Below are 21,949 nucleotides of genomic sequence, written 5' to 3' on the forward strand. Positions count from 1 at the left end.
ACCCTTCCAATGCACTCCTGCCATTGAGCTTGGATTTATTTGTTTTACACCACCACCACCCCCGTCGCCACCAACCTCAGTGTCGCCTTTGGCCCTATTTCTTCTATCCTGTTACTTTGGACAGTTTTATCCATGTCACATGGAGGTCAGGCAGCTGCAATTCTCTTCTCGTTTGCACTCCCTACACACAGTTTTCAAGGCTTTCGTGGCATATTTGTCTCTCCTAAGGGGAGGAAGCTTGGTGGAGTGAGGTTTATTCCGCTTTGTAAAAAATAAACCAAAACATAATAGCCACAACAACTATGGCCTGGCATTTCTGCTGCTCATCATGGCTTCTGATCAGGAATTGCCCTTGTAGACAGCTCTGATCTCTTCAGTGAGGGTTGCTGTGAGGCAGGCAGATGAATCTTGTTTCTGAAGAGGTCGCTTCAGCTTGGCACCATGTATCTCCTCAAAACTGGTGGTGCTGGCTGTGGACTGGGCACGTAGCCAGAGCTGCCAAGAAGTACACGGATTAGTGTGTGATGCTGCTAATACCCATTAGGATAAGGCTGCTCATGCAAAAAGCCACAGAAGATAACTCTTCTTAGCCTCATTTTATTTTACAGTACCGCTATCAGGCTAGGGCATAGACGCAGAGCTGGAAAGCACCCAAATATCATCCTGTTCCCAACCTCCCGCTGCAAGGTGGAAGCATCCATCCAGCAGATCAGGCCCTCCACTTCATCAACACACACAACCGGCTCACAGTGCTCAACAAGCAGAGAGAAGATACGCTGCAAGCCTCTCTGAGCAGAGCAGAAAGCTGGCTGACACAATTATAGTTCAGGCCCACAGCAGAGAGAGAGAGAGAGTCTGTATAAACAGTCAAACTAGGGCAGGTGAGACCTGCATCCTTACACAGCCACGAACCTCAATGTGTGACCCTCGGCAACTCTCTCCTAATGTATCTCAGAGAGTTGTTCTGAGGATGAAATATAGGGGAGAACTATGAAGGCTGACCCGAGCTCCTTGGAAGAAGGGCAGGAAAGAATGCAATAAATAAACAAACTGTGGGTGCAAACCGATGATGGGGACAAATATTCCCGCAAACAGACAAAAGGGCAACATCCAGAGATGTTGATGATCCATGGATGGTTTGGGCAGCCATGCTATCTAGAGATGCAGTGAGTTGTACTACAAAACATTGGGGGGGGGGGACTATGTTGGCAAAGGTTGCTGTAGACTAACTGAGGAAGCAGCCACAACAGTGGGTGCATCCTGAAATGGAGTCTAAAGTGTGAGTTCATTTCCCAACCCAGGTGTTGGGAAATTTTGGCCCACCAGGTGTCGCCGAATTACAACTTCCATAATCATTGGCCATGCTTGCTGGGGCTAATGGGAGTTGGAGTTCAGCAACATCTGGAGGGTCAAATGGGTTCCCCACAACTGACATAGCCCCTCAATAAGCCATCCCTCTGTATTAGGTGGTGAGGAGAACTTTACCACACTCCTGCACCTGATCTGCACCTGATCAGACACAATCAAGGGAGTGGCAAAAAATCACCCTGCCTCTTCTTGCCAAGTTTTCTTAGATGGTGGTGAAGATGCTGTGCAACTTAACATGCATAAAATCACGTGGTGAATGGCCAACTGAAATCACCCAAAACCTTTAGGCAAGAATGCAGGGGAAGTTACTTGGGGGCAGGAAGAGTGACAGGGAGCTGTCACAAATAAGTACTTGTGTCCAGGAGGTCCATGGTCTGCTTGGGAAAGAGATGGCTGCTAAGCAAGACCAGCTCTCCAAAGGACCCAGGTTTGAGATTGCACCTGGAGATTTAGAGCACTTTCCCTGACAGTGATATATATCTTTTCCTACCAGGCTTGTTCTGGCAGAATGCTTTGAGATTCATGAGCTAGGGCTGTAGCATTGCCTCCAATGGTGATTGCTGCCCTCCCATTAAATGTATTACTTTCCCCTGTTCCATAAGACAGATGCTGGAATAAATGTTTAAAAGCCTCCTGAAATATCTGTCTCCTGCTTTTTTTTCCTTTTTCAATTTTAGGGTGTTATTCTAACTCGGACATGCAGACTTGTTTTATAGATTTTGGTTGCTGAGATATCTGTCCCCCCACCCACCCACCCACCCACCAACCAACCACTCTCCAAATTTGCTGGCGGTTGGTAACCAGAAACTTCCTGCCTTCCTCCTACAGCTGGGCACATCTGCGCCTTCCCTGAAGGCACACCATGAATGTGAATAATTGTAGGCAAGGATGCAATTTTTCCCATTGCAGCCCATTAATAAATCACGGGGAGCTGTTACCTCTCTCAGATATCTGCCCAGCCACCCTCTCCCCACTATGCACACCACAGAAGCGCGCGCACACACACACACACACACACACACACACACACACACACACATCTGCCTGCTTCTTCCAAGCAACTGCCATAAAATTCCAGCTGGGAGTGTTGGCACCTTAGCAGATTGCCAGTTTACAGCCAGGAGAAAAAAAGTGTGCATGAGGTAAATGAGTCGGCTCCCAGAGCCGGATCGGGGCCGTGATGGATAGCCTCGCACGGAGGCCGTCTGCTTTCATTATTCAGCAGAAGTGTTTATTTTAGGCAGCGGATCTGTTATTCTGACACCTAATAATGTACTTAACCTCAACACCTGTTCAGCCCAGCCTTCCCTCCCTCCTGCATGGGCTGATCAGCCATTAACTCCTCGCAGGATTTAGCAAGGAAAACACAGAACGAATTGTTTTCCAGTGAGGGGGAGAGCCATTAGAATTAGGACGTATCAACATTCCTGGAATTCCCCTGACAGTGGCAGAGCTTCACACAGGGGTCATCTTTAGCCTTTGACACCCCGTGACCCGGTACTTCCTGTGTAAACGGCCCAACTGGTGTAACGGCTGGAACATTAGCTTGCATTTGGGGAAACTCCAGCCCCGGCTCCCTTCCGTGAGGCTCTCAGGGTGTCGCAGCCTTGTCACAAGGCAGAGTGGGGCTGCATCTTCGGGGAGTATCACAGAAGTGGTGGCAAACAGCTGCCCCCAAATCTGCTGGTTCTGCAAGTGTTGTGCAGCATGCTTTCAAACAGAGGGCAATGCCACCTCCCTGCTGGCACTTTATGAACACGCATACCAGAGCAGTTGTTTGGGTGTGTGGCACCATCCCAGGGACATAAATTTTCTGCTGTTGCTGCTACCGCAGGAAGCTTCCAGCGACTTGTGACTGCAGTGGCATGGTAACGCTGCCACCGCCACCAACATAGCATCATATGGCTGTGCAGTTAACGTTAGGTGCCTGGGGTGTAAAGATGCTCAGTCTAGATGGAGTGCAGGCAGTTAAGCACACACACGCATATACCTGGTGACTGAGTGCCGATGAAGAGACAGGTCAATCCAAGCTAAGGGCAGGTAGACCATAGTGTCCTGTAGGGTAGCACCTGGTTTCTGCCTCTAGAACACCAAGAGGCCTGGTCCATGCATGCAGGTGAATGAGGAGGCAGAATGGATATTTCTGCTTCAGGCTGCAGGTGCAAAATACTGTACTAGTTTTGAGTGCACACATATGTTTTAACAACAACCCTGTTTGGCAAGTTTTAGAAACGGGAGGGGGGATGCTAGCATATCCTAGTCCAGCCCCTTCAGAGCTAGTTTTCTATGTGCAAGGTTTTGTGTTTTTTGCTGAAATGGCAAAACACCACTTTCAGCCCAAAATGGTGCAGTCTAGTCTATCGCTTCAGGACTCCACCATCTCGTTCCCATTTCACTTTGTCACCTGTGTGGACGACGCCTGAAGCCTTCAGTCTCACACTCTCAGAACGTAACTTACTTTTCAGAGTTGTTGTTGGGCTAAAACTGTTGGTCTCAGCAACTTGGGGCAGGATACAAATGTAAGAAATTAATCTGCGATTTGTCTGGCCTTGTGTTTTTTTTGCTAACAAAACAGCGCGGTGGTTGAACTGGGCCATTCCACATCCAGCTGGTGTGGCAGATGGGAACAAAATTAAAAATAGAAAGGTTATCTGTAAGAAAGTCTGTCCTTTCTCGAACAATGAGCAAAGCCCAGGTGCATTATGGTACTAGGGGCTCCTGGGGTGACAGGCAGGGTTGCTTATTATTAAAAAAATGGTTGAACATCACAAGATTCAGGATGCTTCATAAATAAGGCCTGTTTGTGCTTACTCAGTATTACTTCTACGTAGGATATTGCACGTACCAGTAAGGCAAGTGGGCAAACGTATACGTGCCACAGGAACCCAATGGAGTTTTCTGTCATGGGTACTTGCGGCAAATTTCGCTCTACTTTCTTTTGGACTATATCAGTGAGGCCTAGAGTGGGGGGGGGTCTTGTAATCTGGACAGCCCGGGACCTCCATACACACTGCCCAGGCTTGCTTCCTGGAGAGGTTGCTTCCGTGCTGCTAATGTAGCAAAAACAACACAGGAGGCAGCAGTTATGAGTTATAAGTCTCAGCGGCCACAGCAGGCACTGTGATTCTCCCGCAGTTTGACTCCACCCCTGGAGCGTTATCCAACAGAATTCCAGGCTCTGAATGACAAAGTCCCATGGCTTGCTAGGGAAACTTACAACTTTTAAAAAAAGAAACTTATAGTTATAGATCTGGCTTTGGAATGAAGATCACATGTTGCATGCAGTGTGTGTGTTACAGTAGTTAACAGTGGCTCCCTCTTCCTCCTTCCTTCATTTTTTTTTTACCCGTCCCAACACCTTCTTTCCCTATTCCTTTCCTCCCTGTTTTTCTCCCCCCATGGCTCTCTCTAGGTTGAGTGGCTGAGGAATGATGATGTGGTTGACACTGCCCAAGATACCAACTTCTTGATAACCATTGACCATAACCTCATCATCAAGCAAGCCAGACTTTCTGATACTGCCAACTACACCTGTGTGGCCAAGAACATTGTCGCCAAACGGAGGAGCACCACAGCCACCGTCATTGTCTATGGTACAGACTTTTTGCTTTCGGCAGGTTAGGGGGCTTATTCACATGGTGGGTAAGGAGAAGATGGGAACACAGTTTTCTGTAACGTATATATGTGTGCATGTATAATTAAATACTGGGTTCATGCAGTATGTAATCATCCACATTAAATGCAAATAACAACCTGATCTTCTAAACATGTTTGTTCAAAAGGAAGTCCCACTGAATTTAATAGCACTTGCAATTGTGTTTTAATATTTTGTTGGAAGCTGCCCAGAGTGGCTGGGGAAACCCAGCCAGATGGGCGGGGTAAATAATAATAATAATAATAATAATAATAATAATAATAATAGTTACTGCAAGAGTTACTGCAGTTTCCCCATCAATTGATTGATTGATTTCTTACAAGTTATAGGTTGCTTCATTGTAAAGCAATCTCGCAAATAAACTGGTCCCGATCTGTTCAGGGCTTTAAGTACCAATAGTTAACACCTTGAGCAGTTAATTGACAACCAGTGCAGGTCTCTGATTCACAGGCGTTACAATTTTGCAGATGTTCCTTAATAGATGTGTTCTTACAGAGGTACATTTTATTATTATTGATTGGTGGTGGAGAAGATGCAGCATTTGGGCTTCCCTCTTGTGGTAATTGCACATGGAGAGTGTCCAGTCTGGTGCCAGCTTCCACCAAAAATGTGCAACCCTGGCATGATTGGGGCAGCCATGGTGGTGAGGACTTATTGAATGTTACAGCTGCCACAGGAACCCAACACGATGTGGGTGTTTCCCAGCATATTTAGTGTGGGCAGCTGTAACATTAGAAGTGGCTACAGGAGAAAGAAATCAGCTAGGTTGGTATTGAGGAGATAGCCTCACTTGTCTGCTCTTTCATGGTTTTTAATATCCTTTGCTTCTCTTCCCTGCTCATAGTGAATGGCGGCTGGTCTACCTGGTCAGAATGGTCCCCATGTAGCAACCGCTGTGGTCGTGGATGGCAAAAGCGCACCCGGACCTGCACCAATCCTGCGCCTCTCAACGGTGGCTCCGTTTGCGATGGACAGTCCTTGCAGAAGATCTCCTGCAGCACTATGTGCCCAGGTGAGGGCATCTCGGACAGCCACTCCTGGACTCTGCACAGTGAGCTGTATTCACACACAGGGCTGTTTCTGTTTGTATAGCACAGAATCTGGTGGCAAAGCTTGATGTAGCCAGTTGACCTAGACTCAGTACCCTGTACAGAGCGTTAGAGTATCTCAAGCAGCAGGAGCCAGGCAGCAAAGCATTTGGGAACCATATCTGCTTTAGAAAACAACCCACCAGTTTCCAAATGTCATTTATTAAAACAGCTCATTCTTTATTTAGAACTACCTTTAAATATCAAGGGTTTGGGGAAAGGCATCCAATATTCCATTTTGTACGAACGTTCTGTGTACATTATAGTGCAATGATATTTATGTTGAGTCACAACTGAAGTGAGACTCATAATTTACAGGAAGAACTGCTAACATCACAGCATCTGCTAGCAGCAAGATGTGTTATTGCAAGGAATTGAGGAAAATAACAATGCTCTTAACACTTGCGGCCTGGAGGGACGAAACAGGATAAACAATAAAGAAGCGGGTTGTTTTGTGAGAATTCAATGTACTTTTATGTCTGGCTGCTCTTTTTAGACTTCAAAAGAAAGCAGAAAAGTAATAATCATACATGTGATCATGGGAGGCTGGAACCTTAAGAAAGGCAGATTTGGGAATGCATGTGCTAGTCAAATCTGTTCCATTTAGTTTAGGGTTTTTTTAATTACATTTTATGCTTGGTTAGGATGACAACTGGCAGATGTGGCAAGAAAGCAGGCGGTGCTTTAAAAAAGAGGAAGCTGCTGTAGTAGTTAGAACCTACAGCTTTCAAGATGTCACCTAATTTTTTGGGTAGGTGACCTTTAGCAAGCCACAGTCTTTTGCCCCAGCTCACTGGCTGCATTATGGGGTTAATGATACTGATCTACATTGCAGGCTTGTTCAGAGGACTGCTAAAAAGCAGCATAGAAATTCTAACTATAGATACACACCTGAAAATAGTTGCTTGTATCAGTATGCGTCACATTAAGGCACACTTAAAATACAACAAATTTTGGTGTAAAAACACTTACGTGTGGGATATAGTGCATGTTTTCGATGTGGAATAGCTTCCTGTGTTGGAATTTTGCAATGTTTTAAGTCTGGTCTTGCCTGTCAGCCAGTATCACTTTACTTTTTGGTTTGGGGCCGGTGGTGCCAGTAGGTGATTTCACAAGGGCATCTCAGCATTCTGCTTTTTTCAGGATTTAGTAAGCTAGTCCTACAAGAAATTGTTTCCTCTCTCCCTGCCGCCGCCCCCCCCCCCGCCAACCCCTTCTGCCTGTGCGTCTCTAATTAGTTTCCTTCCTTTATGGTGGTGATTCTGGTGATGGATTAGTCCCTGACTGTCTTTTCCCTCCCGAAATGCAGTAGACGGAGCTTGGACGGAATGGAGCAAGTGGTCAGCCTGCAGCACAGAATGCACGCACTGGAGGAGCAGAGAATGCACAGCCCCTTCGCCCAGGAACGGAGGCAAAGACTGCAGCGGAGTGCTTCTTGACTCCAAAAACTGCACCGATGGGCTCTGTATGCAAAGTGAGTCGATTTGCTGTGCCTAATAAGAAGCAGAGGGGAAAGGGAAGACAGAAGGGAGGCAGGTTTTTCAGTTGTACTGAAAAAGCTCTGCAGGTGGGCATGTAAGACCCAGTGACAAACTTCTGTTGCCAAGTTATCTATCACAGAAATAAAGACACAACACGTAGGCTAATAGCTGTTAGAGCATATATAATAGGATATCATTCTATTTTATGATATTTTTGATATCATTCAAAAAGTATAAATAAATCTATTAGAGTTCATATATGCAATGTAACAGACTAGTGGCGCAGAATGTCAAGGCCATGCGTTCAAGGTAGGCATCAAAGGTCAGTCTCACAATGGTTATTCAAAGGTTTCAACAGAAGACCTTCTGTGCCACTAGTCTCTTACATTGTATATATGAACTCTAATAGAGTTATTCCTACTTTTTGAATTATATCATTATTCTATTGCATATGCTCTAACAGTTATTAACCTGCGTGTTGTCTCTTTGTTTCTGTGGTTGGTTCTCATTGCAACACAGGGGTTTGTTTTTGCCAATTTATATATGGCAGGGGGAGAACACCGACTGCATCCTTTCAGCTCCTTACCCACATCTATTACCAGTCCCAATGAAGTTCTCTGGTCACCTAAATTCACAAGTTTGAAACTAAAGTTAACTTAAGGTCATTTAAGGAATGGAAGTTTCCTCTCCGCTCTGTCCCAATGTGGTTACCTGAGACCCACAGAAAGCCTCTCTTGGGGCTCCCTTTTGAACTGTGTTGGAGGGGGGACTGCTGAGAGGAGGAAGAGACATAAAAAATCCCTTCCATAAACTTTATTTCTTAATTATTTCTTCTGTACCTAAGATGTGTGGATGTGATCAAACATATTGTTGCGCACATAATTACTGGGTACACTTGTCACAGAGCTGTGATTATTTTTCACTCCCTGTTGAGTGCACACTCCATAGCAAACCTACATTTGACACTGTGTAATGTGTAGATCATCCCATTGCCTCTGCCTCTGGTTGGCATCAGCCTTCTAGGTGAATGGTTTCAAGTCTTGGAGGTGCATGGAGATAGCACGCTAGGGCATAGTGGTGAGCAAACCCAACTGAGCTGCAAGCTACTTCTGAGTCCACCTGCTTAGGAATGGGCTACAGATCCTTGCAGCCCACCTGAATGGGTTCCAGTTGTGCTGCTGCCCAGCCAATAGTCAACTTGAGACTGCTGATTGATGTAGACACCTGTATTACTCAAACGATATGTAGGTCATTCAGAAGAGCAGAATATTTCAGTTAGAAGGATTATCTGTATGAACTGCTGGCTGCCTTTGTAGATGATAGATATAGATAGATAGATAGATAGATAGATAGATAGATAGATAGATAGATAGACAGACAGATAAGATTAGATAGATCAAGAGAACTATGTATGGTAAGGTTAGTGGGTGAAATGCCAGCCTTTCCTTAATGAGGTTTGAGTCCTAATCTTGAATGTGAATCTTCTGAAGAAGATGGACGAACTGTCATTCAGAACCCATGATGGCAGGATCCCTCTGCCACCTGTAGAGCTCAAAGAGTGAAACTATGAGAAGTAGAACAGGGTCTCCTCTTCATACAAGAAAGGAGAACACAGGTGGGCAGGGTAAAGGAATTGTGGATAGTGTCATTTCCAATTGAAATGAGAGAGAAATCTTATATTTCATTGACATTTCCTTCAGAAATCCATCATGGTGCTGGGGAAAGCAATCCAGTGAATTTTGTTCAACAATGTGATCCAAGAAATGGGTCCTGATGGTACCTCAGTGGGATTTTTGCTTTGCTTGAACACCTGGCTTAAACTTGATCCAGATCTCTCAGGCTACAGAAATTACTTTCAGTGCTAGGACTAAGCCTCAGAAGCCAAGAAGCAATAATGAAGAAAAATATATTTAGACAAGTGCAGAGTGAATTTTCTTTGGTTCTACATGACAACCATCAGCCTATTCCTACCCCCATGTGTACCTGCTCTCTAGCTCAACGGTCCGGCAGCCTGCAAAGGACCTTTGCCTGAGTCATTTTGCCAACAGAAATGACCTGTGGCCCTTTAGGATATTTGACAGCTCAGGAAAGCACGTTGCTTTGCCAGTATTCTCTTGCCAACATCTTCATTCCAGTCTGCTTGTACATTCATGAACATTCCATGACATCACAGTAGCTCAGCCAGTATCTGAAGCTCGTTGGGTGGTCACAGGAAGGCAGGAAGCAGAAGATGTTTGGTTTTAACCCTTCTACTCTAAACTTGAGGCAAGGCTGGGGAGAATTGCTTTATTTACATCTCATTAGAGCAGGCTTCCTCAAACTCGCCCCTCCAGATGTTTTCGGCCTACAACTCCCATGATCCCTAGCTAGCAGGACCAGTGGTCAGGGATGCTGGGAGTTGTAGTCTCAAAACATCTGGAGGGCTGAGGTTGAAGAAGCCTGCTTTAGAGCATCAAAATAAATTGCCTGAATGAGCAGAAAAGCAAGCTTTGTTACAAGAGCAGCCCTGCTTTTTTAAAAAAAAATAAAAATAAAAATTGTGACAGTGCTGCCACCTGCTGTAGTCATGTTGATTTCCGTTGTGATACCTTCCTGGCTCGTTATTTTGCCCGAATTTATATTGCTGCCTGAATTCTGTCCTCCCACCGCAATCTGCTCGCCCCCCCCCAAATGCTATAATTCTAACCTCATGCCGCTGCTGCATGAGAATGTATGTGTGTCATCTTAAATGGAATCACTGGATTGATCCATGTTGGCAGATAGCAGAGATGAGGGGGAGTCCTGTACAGAGACGCAATTTATTTTTTGAAAAAGGGAAAAAAGCATCTCCCCCTCCCTCCAGTAGCTGCTGGCTCTGGAGAAGCTCACTGCTGGGAAAAATTAAGGCATCATGACAGCCGAGGTCGGGTGCAGTTTGCAGGCACAGTCAAACTGTGCACCATGGCAGCCTGCTGCTGGCAGTTAACACTTAAACAGGCAAATGGTACTGAGAAGAAAACCAAGCAGCAACACACCGAGAGGCAGGGAACACTGTGCTCTGTGTACCTCCCCATTGCCTAACAAGGATCAGTACATTTCCAGTGTGTGGGAACTTTCAACATGTAGCAAGTTTGAAGAACTTTAAGATGAATTGGAGTTAGTCTGTTCTTCTTTAGCATTTTGTCTCCCTCATTCCTCTCTTCTTCCTCCTCCTCCACCATCCCAACCATATATGTGTCCCTGCCACTTTGGGATCACCATATACTTCATCAGTGCTTTTTTTTCTGGGGGGACGCAGGGGTACGTATACCCCTAAACATTTTGTGACTCTAAGTTTGACCTCATTGAGGGACGGTATTTCAATAGGAGTAGGAAAATGGGAGTATCCCCTAAACATTTCTTTTTAAAAAAGAAAAAAGCACTGTACTTCATTCATCTGATGATGTGGACACAGGCCCATGAAAGCTTCTGCCCGTCAACATGGCGCTTTTCAGGTGTTGGTGGATTACAACTCCCATAATACCTGGCCGTAGGCCATGCCAGGAATTGGAGCTGATGGGAGTTGGAGTCCATTGACCTCTGGAGTGCACCATTCAAGGCTTATGCCGTAATATATGTGCTTGTCCTAAACATCCTACAACACTGTTGGGTTTCACTGCAACAGACCAGCATGGCTCCCCCATGCTACTGCTTCTTCTAGCACTTTCTTACGTTGATTGGGGGGGTAGGGGGTGTTTTTGGTGGTGATTGGGGTAACTACCTGCCTAACGGAGGACAGGACAACTGAGAAACATGGCAGCTCATTGCTTCTGTCCAGATAAGTTGTAGGCAATGCTTTTTTTCTTAAAAAAAAAGTTTCAGGGTACTCTCATTTTGACTTAAGAAGATCATCATTTTTATAGTTCAAATTGGGAAGAATAAATACAGTAAATGGACAAAAGTACAAAGACGCCCAAAATGTTTAGGGGTATGCGTCCCCCCAGAAAAAGCACTGGTTCTAGGATTATGCCTGAGAGGACTGGTGGGTCACATGTTGTGAAGAACCAATAGTAGTGCAGTTGGGTGGTTTGTACCAACTGACCACATAGCGGGGGGGGGGGGGGCTTCCATGGTCATGGGAAGTATGGCAATGAATACCAGTGGTTGGGGGGAGCAACCACAAGAGACACCTATCACCATTGTGTCCTGCTTGCGGGCTTGCTGGAGGCAGCTGGCTAGCCATTCCTAAGAAACAGACCGCTGGACCAGATGGACTCTTGCTCTGCTCCTAGGCACGTTAGCACAGCATCCCAGACCATGATGTTGGTTTTACATTTCGCAGGCACTCTCCTGATACTGTGGGCAGATACAGCAGTGCAGATATTTGAGAGGTGCTGCTTGTGGAGTGAATATGCCAGCCTCCTCCTCCTCCCTTCCAACTGCAGTTTACGTGGCTTTGTCTTGCATGTCACTTCAGTACAAATTGTTCCATTGTGCTTACCATACCCTTAGTCCTCGGTTTGCCAGAGCTGCTAAACTGCCCTTTGTTTTCTTTTGTTACCATCTTCATTGTCGCCATTCTCATTTTTCAACCTTTGTTTTTGAACTTTGTTTTCCCCGACAGATAAAAGATTTGTAAGCGAGCCCAAAAGTCACCGTAAGTCTCCATTTCATAGCCATTTTCTTTCATTTGTTGTACATTTAAGCTTCAGGTTTGGTTCGGGTTTGTCTGCTATACATGAACATTTGCCCTACCTCAGTATTAAAACATTCCTGGAGGACCATCTCTGTGTGACTCTAGCAGCCTCAAGGGAGCTGAAGCCAGTGGGAAGGGGAATGTAGACATTGTTAGGCCTGGTGGACCTTGAAAAGTAAACTGGGTTTGTTTTAGAAACTAGAATCAAACCAGGTTTATTTCTGATACAGTAGGAAAGATACTGTGGTGGTTTTAAGTTCAGTGCTGGTTTAAATAATAAAGCTTTGTAGCCTCCAGCAGGAAGGAGATGGATGTGATGTTCTGGACTCCTTCCCTGAACATTTCAGCTTGCTTGCTTGCTTTCTTCTTTTTTTAAAGAAAGCTCTCTAGCCTTTTTGTTTACAGAGATATAATGGAAAACGTGCTGGCTATTTTCTACCCAATTGCTCCCAGTAAAACAAACCTGCTTCTAGTGTTGTGGATAGCAGCGGCAAACGCACTGGGATGGCTGACAGCCACGTGCCACTGTAAAAAAATAAATATTAGGCCATTCTTATTTTTGTTTTGCTCAGTTTTGCCTTGACCTATTATCACAGCTCTCCCAGTATACCTTAGGATATCACATACACACACAACATTTTGGGTCAAGGGAATGAATTAATGATTATGATGATGATGCAAATATCAGTTCTTTGTATAAAATAAAAAACTATGCTCCACCAACACCTGCTATTCCCTTGACTAAATTCAGTGTAAAGTTTCAATGGAAATTAAAGCTATAGTTCATCCATTCATCTACAAGAGCGAGAAAGAGAAACTCTTTGCTTTTGTTTTTTGCTCAGTGCAAGCATTGTTCTTCCCCTCCCAGCTTTCTTTCTCTCTCGCCCTCAAGTAACTTGTTGGTGTTTCTGTAACTCCTTGACATAGGGCTATAGCGGTGGCGTTATTTTGTTTCGTTTTTGTTTTCATTTTTGCCAGAGATGGGGGTGTTCTTGTTGCGCATCCCTCCCCTTTCCTTGCGGCAGTGTGCCATCAGTTGCTGCGCTGCGTGGCAATAAAACGTGATAACGTCTGTGAACGTGAAGCATAGAAGGCAGAGCTGTTTCTGCATGAGTAGCATCCAGTGCAGAATATTTATTAGCTTCATCAGTGATAGCTTATCTTCTGTAATGCAGACTGAAAATCAAATAAAGGGAGGATAAAGGTGGCAGAGTAATTGCTACTCTTCCAATTCTGCCGCTCTCTGCCACCTAAAAATTCTCTTGCTGTTTTAAAGGACCTTTGCTCAGTCTCCCTTGCTTCTCCTTATGCCCACAATGACCTCCCAGAATGCTCTATTCTACCCCGCCACCCCCCTTTTATTCTAAAAATATTTCAAAACTATTCTTGCAAAGCCTATGCATCTCAACACCTTAGCCTCCATGCCTTGGTCACGCAAATCCCTTGCCTGCTGCCTCCCTTCTGTTTTATTTCCATTGTCAAACTAGAAGCTGCAAGCTCCCTGGGGCTTCCTGTTGCTCCTGCTTTGAAGTGCCATGCATATTGATGGTGACACCTTAATAAATAACATTAGCATGGGAGTCAACCCTCCCAAGCCCCGAACTATTTTAGCAGTATTCCTTGCTGTTGTATTTCACCTTCTAGTCAGAGGGAGGGAAATTACTTCTGTAGCAAGCAATGATGGAAGCTTGGCATGGAGCGTTCCTCTGTCTACCCTAGCAATCCCTATAGATTGGGAAATGGTCTGATTGGATACTTCAAAGCCTGTAAATTCCCCGTTATTTCTTCCTTGTGCCTTTTCCGGTAGTACCCTCAGGGAAGAAATTCCCAGTGGATCACACACAATTGTACATGTAGTCCAGATATAATTACAATTTTTTTAAGAAGAAAATCAACAACAACAACACCTTGATTCAGTTCCACATAGTCCCTTTCAGAAAGAAGGAACCTGTGACAACAGGGCATGGTAATGCGGGGAGCTTGGAGAAGAGGGAAACAGTTAAATCAAAAACAGGGGTGGAGGGAGGAGATCGTTGTAAATGCCAGTCTCTTGGCATATCTGGAGTACTTCTCGATTTGATTGGATATATTTCTATGCCTCTTTCCGTTCAAATGAATCTCAAAACGGCTTACAAATAATCAGTAACATGATAGAACAGAATAGAACATCACGAATACAACATGAATCATACAGAATAAAGAAAGCATTAGTGAAACAATTACAATCTATAAAAAACTGTTAACAAAGCAGCAACTAAAAAAAAATAAACTAAACATTGCATGTTGAAGAAAAAAAGCCATGCTTTTTTATTAGCAAATCCATACAGCATTTCTTTTGGAGGCAGTGATGGGATGAGGCTTCAGTTCTTTCTATCATCTTATATGGCCAAACCCCACCCCTCCAAAAAGGTCTTCCTGGGCATGTTTGAACAAATTGATCTGCAGAACTTTGGAAGTGTTGAATCAAAGGCCCAGCATTTTTGAGGTAAATAAACTTTATAAAGCCAAGATGAAACTCAACATAGTTAGTAGAGGTTGGGAGCAGGAGGAATGCACTAGGCAGCAAACATCATTTGCGAGCTCAGCCACTCAGGAGCTGATGCTGCCTTGTTGTCCAGAGCAATCTAGGACCTGTTTGCTACCAAAACGAACTTACAGGAGAGATTGACTCGGTTCATGGACTGTTGTTCATCTCTGTGCATCCAGTCTCACAGAGCGGCAGTCTTGTTGTTGTTGTTTTTTCTCAGGCGTGTGCACATTTTTAAAAGTTCAAGGTAGATGACTTTTATCACGGTCCTCTTTTCTGCGCACCAAGGGAGACCAAGGAGTCACAGCACGTGTCATGTATAAATAGATAGCTCCAGAGGCAATGTTAATTAGGGGTCCGCGACTGTGCCAAGGTTGCCCAAGGTTTTCTGACTAGGTCATTTAAAGCATAGGCAGGAGTACATTAAGAATATTGCATTCAGTCTTGCTGATCTTGAAACAGCAGCCTTGTGGCTGGTGATCATTTCCCTTATCACTGAGTCAAAGATCCATAGGCCTTATTGCACCCCCCCCCATTGCCCCATCCTAATTCAGGGGCTCCTGTTTTGCTTTGTGCTAGTATGGTCTAAGGACTAATGCAATAAAAGTTATTCTCCTCATTGGCTCCTGGCTCTGGATACCATAAATTTCTCTAAATTTCTTTCCTGAACAGCAGATTATAGCTTTGCGAGCCCATGGCTCCTGCTTCCTGCCATTCCCTCTTTGCTGCTAACCTTTCTTTCCTTCTGGCTTCTGCCTATCTTCTTTCTTCTCTCCAGACCACCAAAATAAGCTTGCCTTTGTCTGGGAGGGAGCCTAATTCTTGCACCACTTGCCCAACACAGCAATTCAAAAAGAAAAAAAGGACTTGTGGTTATTGTAGCTGGTATAGCTCAGTTGGTAGAGCATGAGACTCTTAATCTCAGTGCCGTGAGTTCAAGCTCCACATTGGGCACATTGCAGGGGGCTGGGCTAGATGACCCTCAGGGTCCCTTCCAACTTTACAACTCTATGATGTCATCATAACTTTTGTCCCAGTGTTGTATTCCATTTACAAATCAGTCAAGCTTCCAGCTTGATCTCCGTAACCTAAAGAGAAAGGCTTTTGGTGGTTTGTGTGTCCAACCCTTGCTGTAAAGAATGACAATAGGGAACATGCTACTAAGAGATAACATTCCTGAGGGGCAGTCGCATGCAAAGTCCCTCAAAGCAAAGACTTGCCTGAGCAAACATTTCCTAACTAGTCTCACTGAAGGAACCTGAGGGCCAGAGGGCTTCAGACATTAAGGCAATCTCTGTCTTTTGTTTCTAAGTTCTCTTCAGCTGGACTTTCTATTGTTTCCTCCTTGCTCTTCCAAAAATCCTGAGACAGAGGGGGGAGGAATCAGAATAGGTGGCGGAAATGTGGTACAACGTTTTGGTTTTGAATTCCGAATGGAAGAGTCATGCCATCATGATAATATTACTGAAAGGCATCCTAACATCATTTAAATAAAGAAAGAGGCAAGCAGAAAGTGGCAATTCTTTTTTCAGTTTCTGTTTTAATCTTTCTCTCTCTTCCTTCTAGTACTGGAGGCTACCGGTGACGTGGCCTTGTACGCTGGTGTTGTGGTTGCCATCTTTGTGTTCATTGTTATCCTGATGGCTGTCGGGGTGGTTGTGTACAGGCGCAGCTGCCGGGACTTTGACACTGACATAACAGACTCTTCCGCTGCTCTGACAGGAGGCTTCCACCCAGTCAATTTCAAGACCTCCAGACATGGTAAGACCCCAGCTTACTCACAAGGTTCACATCCATTTTCATACGTCCTTGAACCTCACAAGGCAGAAGGAGAAAACAGATACAACCAAGCATTTGAACTGAAGGCCGCTAGAACCCATTGTGGAGAAAGAGGTGGACTTGGTCCAGGGCAATCTGGGTTCAAATCCAGGCTAGCCTGGAACTCTCTGGGTGCTTTCTTTTTTCTCAATTAACCAAATCATTTGTGAGACTAAACAAGATGGAAAGTGTGAAATAAACTGTAGAAGTTTCAAATAAATAAATAGAAGAAAGTGGCTTAAATTCAGAAGAAAGCTACATCAGTTAGCCTGCAGATATTTGTCAAAATCTGACACATTATCCAACAGGAGGAGGTGGTAGAACTGTAAGCTGTTCAGATTGCAAGTTGAGGCCCACGCTTTGGAATAAAATCTCCCTGCATGTTTTCTGGTGTATGTTTAAAGTTTGTTTTTAACCATTCAGTCAAGCTTCCAAGGAGTAGCCATGCTGTCTGTGTCTATTTCCTTCTATGAGAAACATACCATTAAGCATTTTCCACCTTCTCTTTTGCAGACACCCCCCAATTGCTGCACCCTTCAATGCAGCCCGACCTGACAGCCAATGCTGGCGTGTACCGCGGCCCCATGTATGCCTTGCAGGATTCCTCTGATAAGATCCCCATGACCAACTCTCCCTTGCTTGACCCGCTCCCTAACCTCAAGATCAAAGTGTACAATTCCTCCACAACATCATCCTCACCCGGGATGCATGAGGGGACAGACCTGCTGGGAGTCATGCCCTCAGGCACCTTCCCAGGGGAGAACCTCAGGGATAATCACTTCATGAACCTAAGGAACAAGACCATGGGCTCTCAGCAGCTCTTGACTCTGCCTCGGGAGCCTGGGAACAGCGCCACTGGGACATTCGGCTGCCTGGGAGGAAGGCTCACCATCCCTGGCACAGGTAAATGTCAGCATGAAGGGAAATTTCTACTGACCTGACTTTATCTGAGAGTCTATTGAACCAAGAGGTTATGGGCAGGCTGACCTAAACATAGTCTGTAGTAGGTCAAGCTGGGGTTGCAGCACCTTGGACAGCTCTGAGGTGACACCTTGCTCCAGGGAGGTCTCGGAACCCAGCTGAGCTCCTATGTACTTGCTAGTTGTGACCATCTCTTCCAGGTTTCTCCCCCTCACTGGTGAGTGGAGAACCTTAAAGGGATATTAATCTGTCCTAGAGCACCACGCTCTGTCGCCTCTTCACTTGTTCATGCCAGGCACTTTTGAAAGGGGCACAGCTGGTAAAAAGCATTGCCATCGCCTAGAATACCAGAAAGAGGCCCAGATCCATTAGTGTCCTCTAAACACTGAACCTGCTCCTGTAGGGGTGTTTGTGTCATTCCATCCAGAGCAGAGATATTTATTGCCATCAACAGTCCACATACCACAAGCATCTCCATCTTTGCCTATATTGAGTTTCAAGTTACTCACCCCCATCCAGGCTATTATTGACCTCAGGCAGTCGTTCAGGAATGAGGCTTCCTGTTCACTTAGATGTTCTTCCAGGATGCATTGGTTGGGAATTTTCAATCATCTTCAACTATTACAAGGGGAACATCCCTGACTATGGGCCTCATCTGCTGTGGGATGGCTCCTTTGCCATAGGTTTTTTTGCAGAGGGAGCGAAAAGGAACGCATAATGCACACAGCTAGAAGCAGCTTCTTGGTTTAACTCTAGTGCTAAATAAAACCAAAGTGGGTGAGAGGGGCACATTCCCCAGGCATCGTCTGGGCAGAAGCAGATAATGGGCACCGAAGGTCAAGTGATATACTGCATTGACAGTTACTAAAACAATGTCCAGAGATGCCATCTTTTCTTTTTGGAATAATTAGGCACAGCTTTCAAGGTAATGGGTGAGAAACCAGGTGATGAGCTTGCTTGGGGGCTTTGCAGAGCGTTGCTGGTGATGCAGAGTGAGTCCACTGCATCTTCTCATTAGCTCTGTGCCTGCGGCCTAAGATACTGACTTGGGGGAAGAGAGATCAGAGAGAAGGGAAGATGTACTGCAGAGCTGAGGGTTGTATCATTTTTAAATCTAGTAAAAGCCTTTATTCATTCTCTTCTCCTCTACCATCCCTTTCTGGTCCATAGGGGTGAGCCTCTTGGTGCCACACGGAGCAATTCCTCAAGGGAAATTCTACGAAATGTACCTGATGATCAACAAAGCAGAAAACACCCTGTAAGTAAAGCAGAAAACTTGCTGTGTTTTTCAATCTGGCCTGCATCATCAGAGGTTATCCAGGAGATCTGCTTTAGGCATGGTCAAAGGTTTGAGCATGCCCAGTGTAAACTGTTCCCCTACCCCACTCCCATTCATTCCACAATCTGCTTTCATTAGTCCCTTGATTTCAGCAAACTGTGTTTCGTTCAAGAAACACTACAAACTTGCATCCAGACTCCGCTGATTGCACTTAATGTCTGATTGAAGTCACTGTGTCATGATAGTCATGACCAACTTAAGCATTTCATTGATTTCATAGAGAGCAACGTAGACACAGTTAGGATTCTGCTGTAAGTCAGGATCCAACCCAAAGCCACCTTAGACGTATTACTTTGGATCTTACCCAAGGCCTTTAATTTTCTTATCTGCCTGCGCTCAACTTAGCATTAGTATTTCTTCTTTTTAATTTTTTTATTTTGACAAAGTAATAAGAATAAATAAATAAGAATAAAAATGTGCACCCCACCCCCGAGACCATTCCTTTGTTACTATCCAACCTCCCAAAATTTCAACACCTCTTGCGATGGTTTGGCCCCTTTCCGTTTTAACAGTACAAATTCTACAAACACCCTCCATATCTCCTCAAAATCATTTCTACTGCACATTCCCCATCTTACCTTAATAGCACATGTTAATTTATCATTAATAGCTGTATCCCACACAACTTTATTCCATCCTTCCATTTTATATTCACCTTGCCCTTTCCACTTCCTAGCTATAACAACTCACGCAGCTGCCAATAAAATTGTGAGCAAGTCCTTCATAGCCTGTGAACCTTCCACCACATCGTAAATTGATAATAATGCTACCACTGGACTTTCGATCAGCTTCAACTGAGTGATTTCTGTTATCTCCTTAAACAACCTTTGCCAAAAAAAGAAGAAGTACATATTTACACCCCCACCACATGTGAACCAAAAGTCCTGGTTTTCTGGCATCCCCGCCAACATAACACCAAATATTCCTAGTATTTATTCTTTAAGTCAAGACAGCAATCCAGGACACCATTCAGTTGCTTAAAACCCTATTGAAGTTAAAGGGAGGGGAGATTGTGGCAGGTGGATAATTCTAACTAATTTAATATTTAGCCAGACTGCATTCAGGGGCTTCATTCAGCAAATATTGCTCTCGTCAGGTTAGATTCAAGCCATTCCCCATTTCATTCAAGTCATCCATTTCCTCTGAGGCCCAGATAACAGATGTCACAGGCCAGTTCTTTGACTTCCTTCATGTCACTGGAGACAACTTAGCTTTCTTCTCCTTGCCTTCTCTAGCTTTCCATCTGAAGGTACACAGACGGTGCTGAGCCCCATGGTGACCTGTGGCCCCACCGGGCTGCTCTTATGCCGCCCTGTCATCCTCACTGTCCCCCACTGTGCAGAAGTCAGTTCCCCAGACTGGATGCTGCAACTGAAAACCCAGTCCCACCAAGGAAACTGGGAGGTAAGACATTATAATGATTTGGGAATGGAATCAGCTGTTCCATTGGTGAAGGCACCGCATGCAATCTGTGGGTCAAGCCAGTTACTTAAAAATGTATGGTTATTTATCAGTTATAAAGCATTTTAAGGTAAGGAGATAGATAGGTTTCTGTTGGTTTTTTACTCGTTCCACCCCTCCCTCCCCACACAAATCTATAACGTCTCCTGTCAATCAGTCTCTGCTGATAAGAAACCCCATTGCTCAAAATGATGAACTTTCCCTTCAAAAATTGTATGAGAGAGAAACCCCTTTTAAACACGTATTGCTAGAATCATGAGATCTAGGAAGTTTACAACGCAGAAGTGAAAAGTCAGGATAGCAGCATTTTTAAAGTCGATAAAAAGCTAATCTATGCCAGTGCAGCACCAGACTTATGCAAGGCAGGTGAGACCTTGCAGGTATTGCATTGCTGCCCTCCTGGAAGTATTATAAATCAGGGTTGTGTGTATGTGGTGGTAGTTCTGCTGAAAAGATATAGCCTGGAATGTTGTACCAGCCACAGAATTCAACTTGCCTAGAATTACAGCTTTCACACAAAAAATAAAAATAAATGTTAACCCTTATGGTTGGGAAGATATACTTGAAAATATGGGGAAAGGGCCTGATGAACTCAAATGTGCAATAGATTTCCAGTCATCAAGAGAGCACGACTTTAGTGCCCTATGTAACTCTTCACCTCCTTGCCATGAGTGACAATGGCAGAATAAATTGGGCAAAATGATTTCAGAAAATGTTAAACAATGTTAAAAGTTGCAGAACATATTGTGCAAAAAAATGAAGAGCCATAAACAATCTTGCTTAATGCATAGTTTATGCAAGCTGCAGGATTCAGTTTTCTTGAATTTCAGAATTTAGGTGACCATACTGTAGTTTTACTTCTTGTTAAACAGAGCACCCTCAACCCTGGTGCTAGTAAACAGGGAGACAAATCTATTGAATAATAATTTCAGCTTGGTTCATGTGCACCAGCAGCAAGAAAGTCACTGTCTTTTGACCCAAAACAGTGCTGACTGCCCAATGGGATTTCTTTCTTTTTTATATAAATGATTTGGGGACTTTTACTATTTAAAATTTTGACAACTTGTATTTCTGAAAAATTTTTGTTTAACTTACTCTTGGATAGTTTTTGTTTTTCTGAGTTACGTTGCAATGGACGTTGAATACAAACAATAAAAATCTGACATGCTAACCAACTGGCCTCCAGCCAATGGAAGTAGGCACCAGGAAGAAATTTATTTCTGTTTTTTGCTCTGCCCACCCCTTTCTTCTCCTTTAGGAAGTTGTAACTCTGGATGAAGAGACTTTAAACACGCCGTGCTACTGCCAGTTGGAACCTAAGTGCTGCCATGTTCTGCTGGACCAGCTTGGGACATACGTCCTCGTGGGAGAGTCCTACTCCCGGTCAGCCATCAAGAGACTCCAGCTCGCCATCTTTGCCCCCACCCTTTGTACTTCGCTGGAATACAATGTCAAAGTATACTGCCTGGAAGACACACCGGATGCCCTGAAGGTAACATTGCTCAGTTTGCCCCTCTTGAATTTCTTTGCACTTGACTTGCACGCCTCCTCCTTTCTGGCTGCTTAATTAAACCATTCATCAGGCAGATAAGTTTTTTTTCTGATGAGAAAACTTTCCATTCTGAACAGTCTCCATG

At 44.5% G+C, this 21,949-nt stretch overlaps 1 protein-coding gene across 2 annotated transcripts in view; it reads left to right on the top strand.

Moving 5' to 3' along the window:
• The window catches only part of UNC5B (unc-5 netrin receptor B), a 155,518-nt gene that overhangs the window by 124,149 nt on the left and 9,420 nt on the right, over positions 1-21,949 (top strand). The window contains exons 5-13 of one of the 2 annotated variants that reach the window (XM_081913080.1): positions 4,781-4,961; positions 5,868-6,035; positions 7,421-7,585; positions 12,175-12,207; positions 16,340-16,534; positions 17,105-17,494; positions 18,683-18,770; positions 20,087-20,255; positions 21,571-21,804. In XM_081913080.1, the coding sequence (XP_081769206.1) occupies positions 4,781-4,961; positions 5,868-6,035; positions 7,421-7,585; positions 12,175-12,207; positions 16,340-16,534; positions 17,105-17,494; positions 18,683-18,770; positions 20,087-20,255; positions 21,571-21,804 (1,623 nt within the window). The remainder of the gene's footprint in view (positions 1-4,780; positions 4,962-5,867; positions 6,036-7,420; positions 7,586-12,174; positions 12,208-16,339; positions 16,535-17,104; positions 17,495-18,682; positions 18,771-20,086; positions 20,256-21,570; positions 21,805-21,949) is intronic. The other variant, XM_081913081.1, reaches the window with a different exon arrangement.

The sequence above is a fragment of the Podarcis melisellensis genome (genome assembly GCF_964234715.1).
Source record: "Podarcis melisellensis genome assembly, chromosome: 5".
Lineage (NCBI taxonomy): Eukaryota > Metazoa > Chordata > Lepidosauria > Squamata > Lacertidae > Podarcis > Podarcis melisellensis.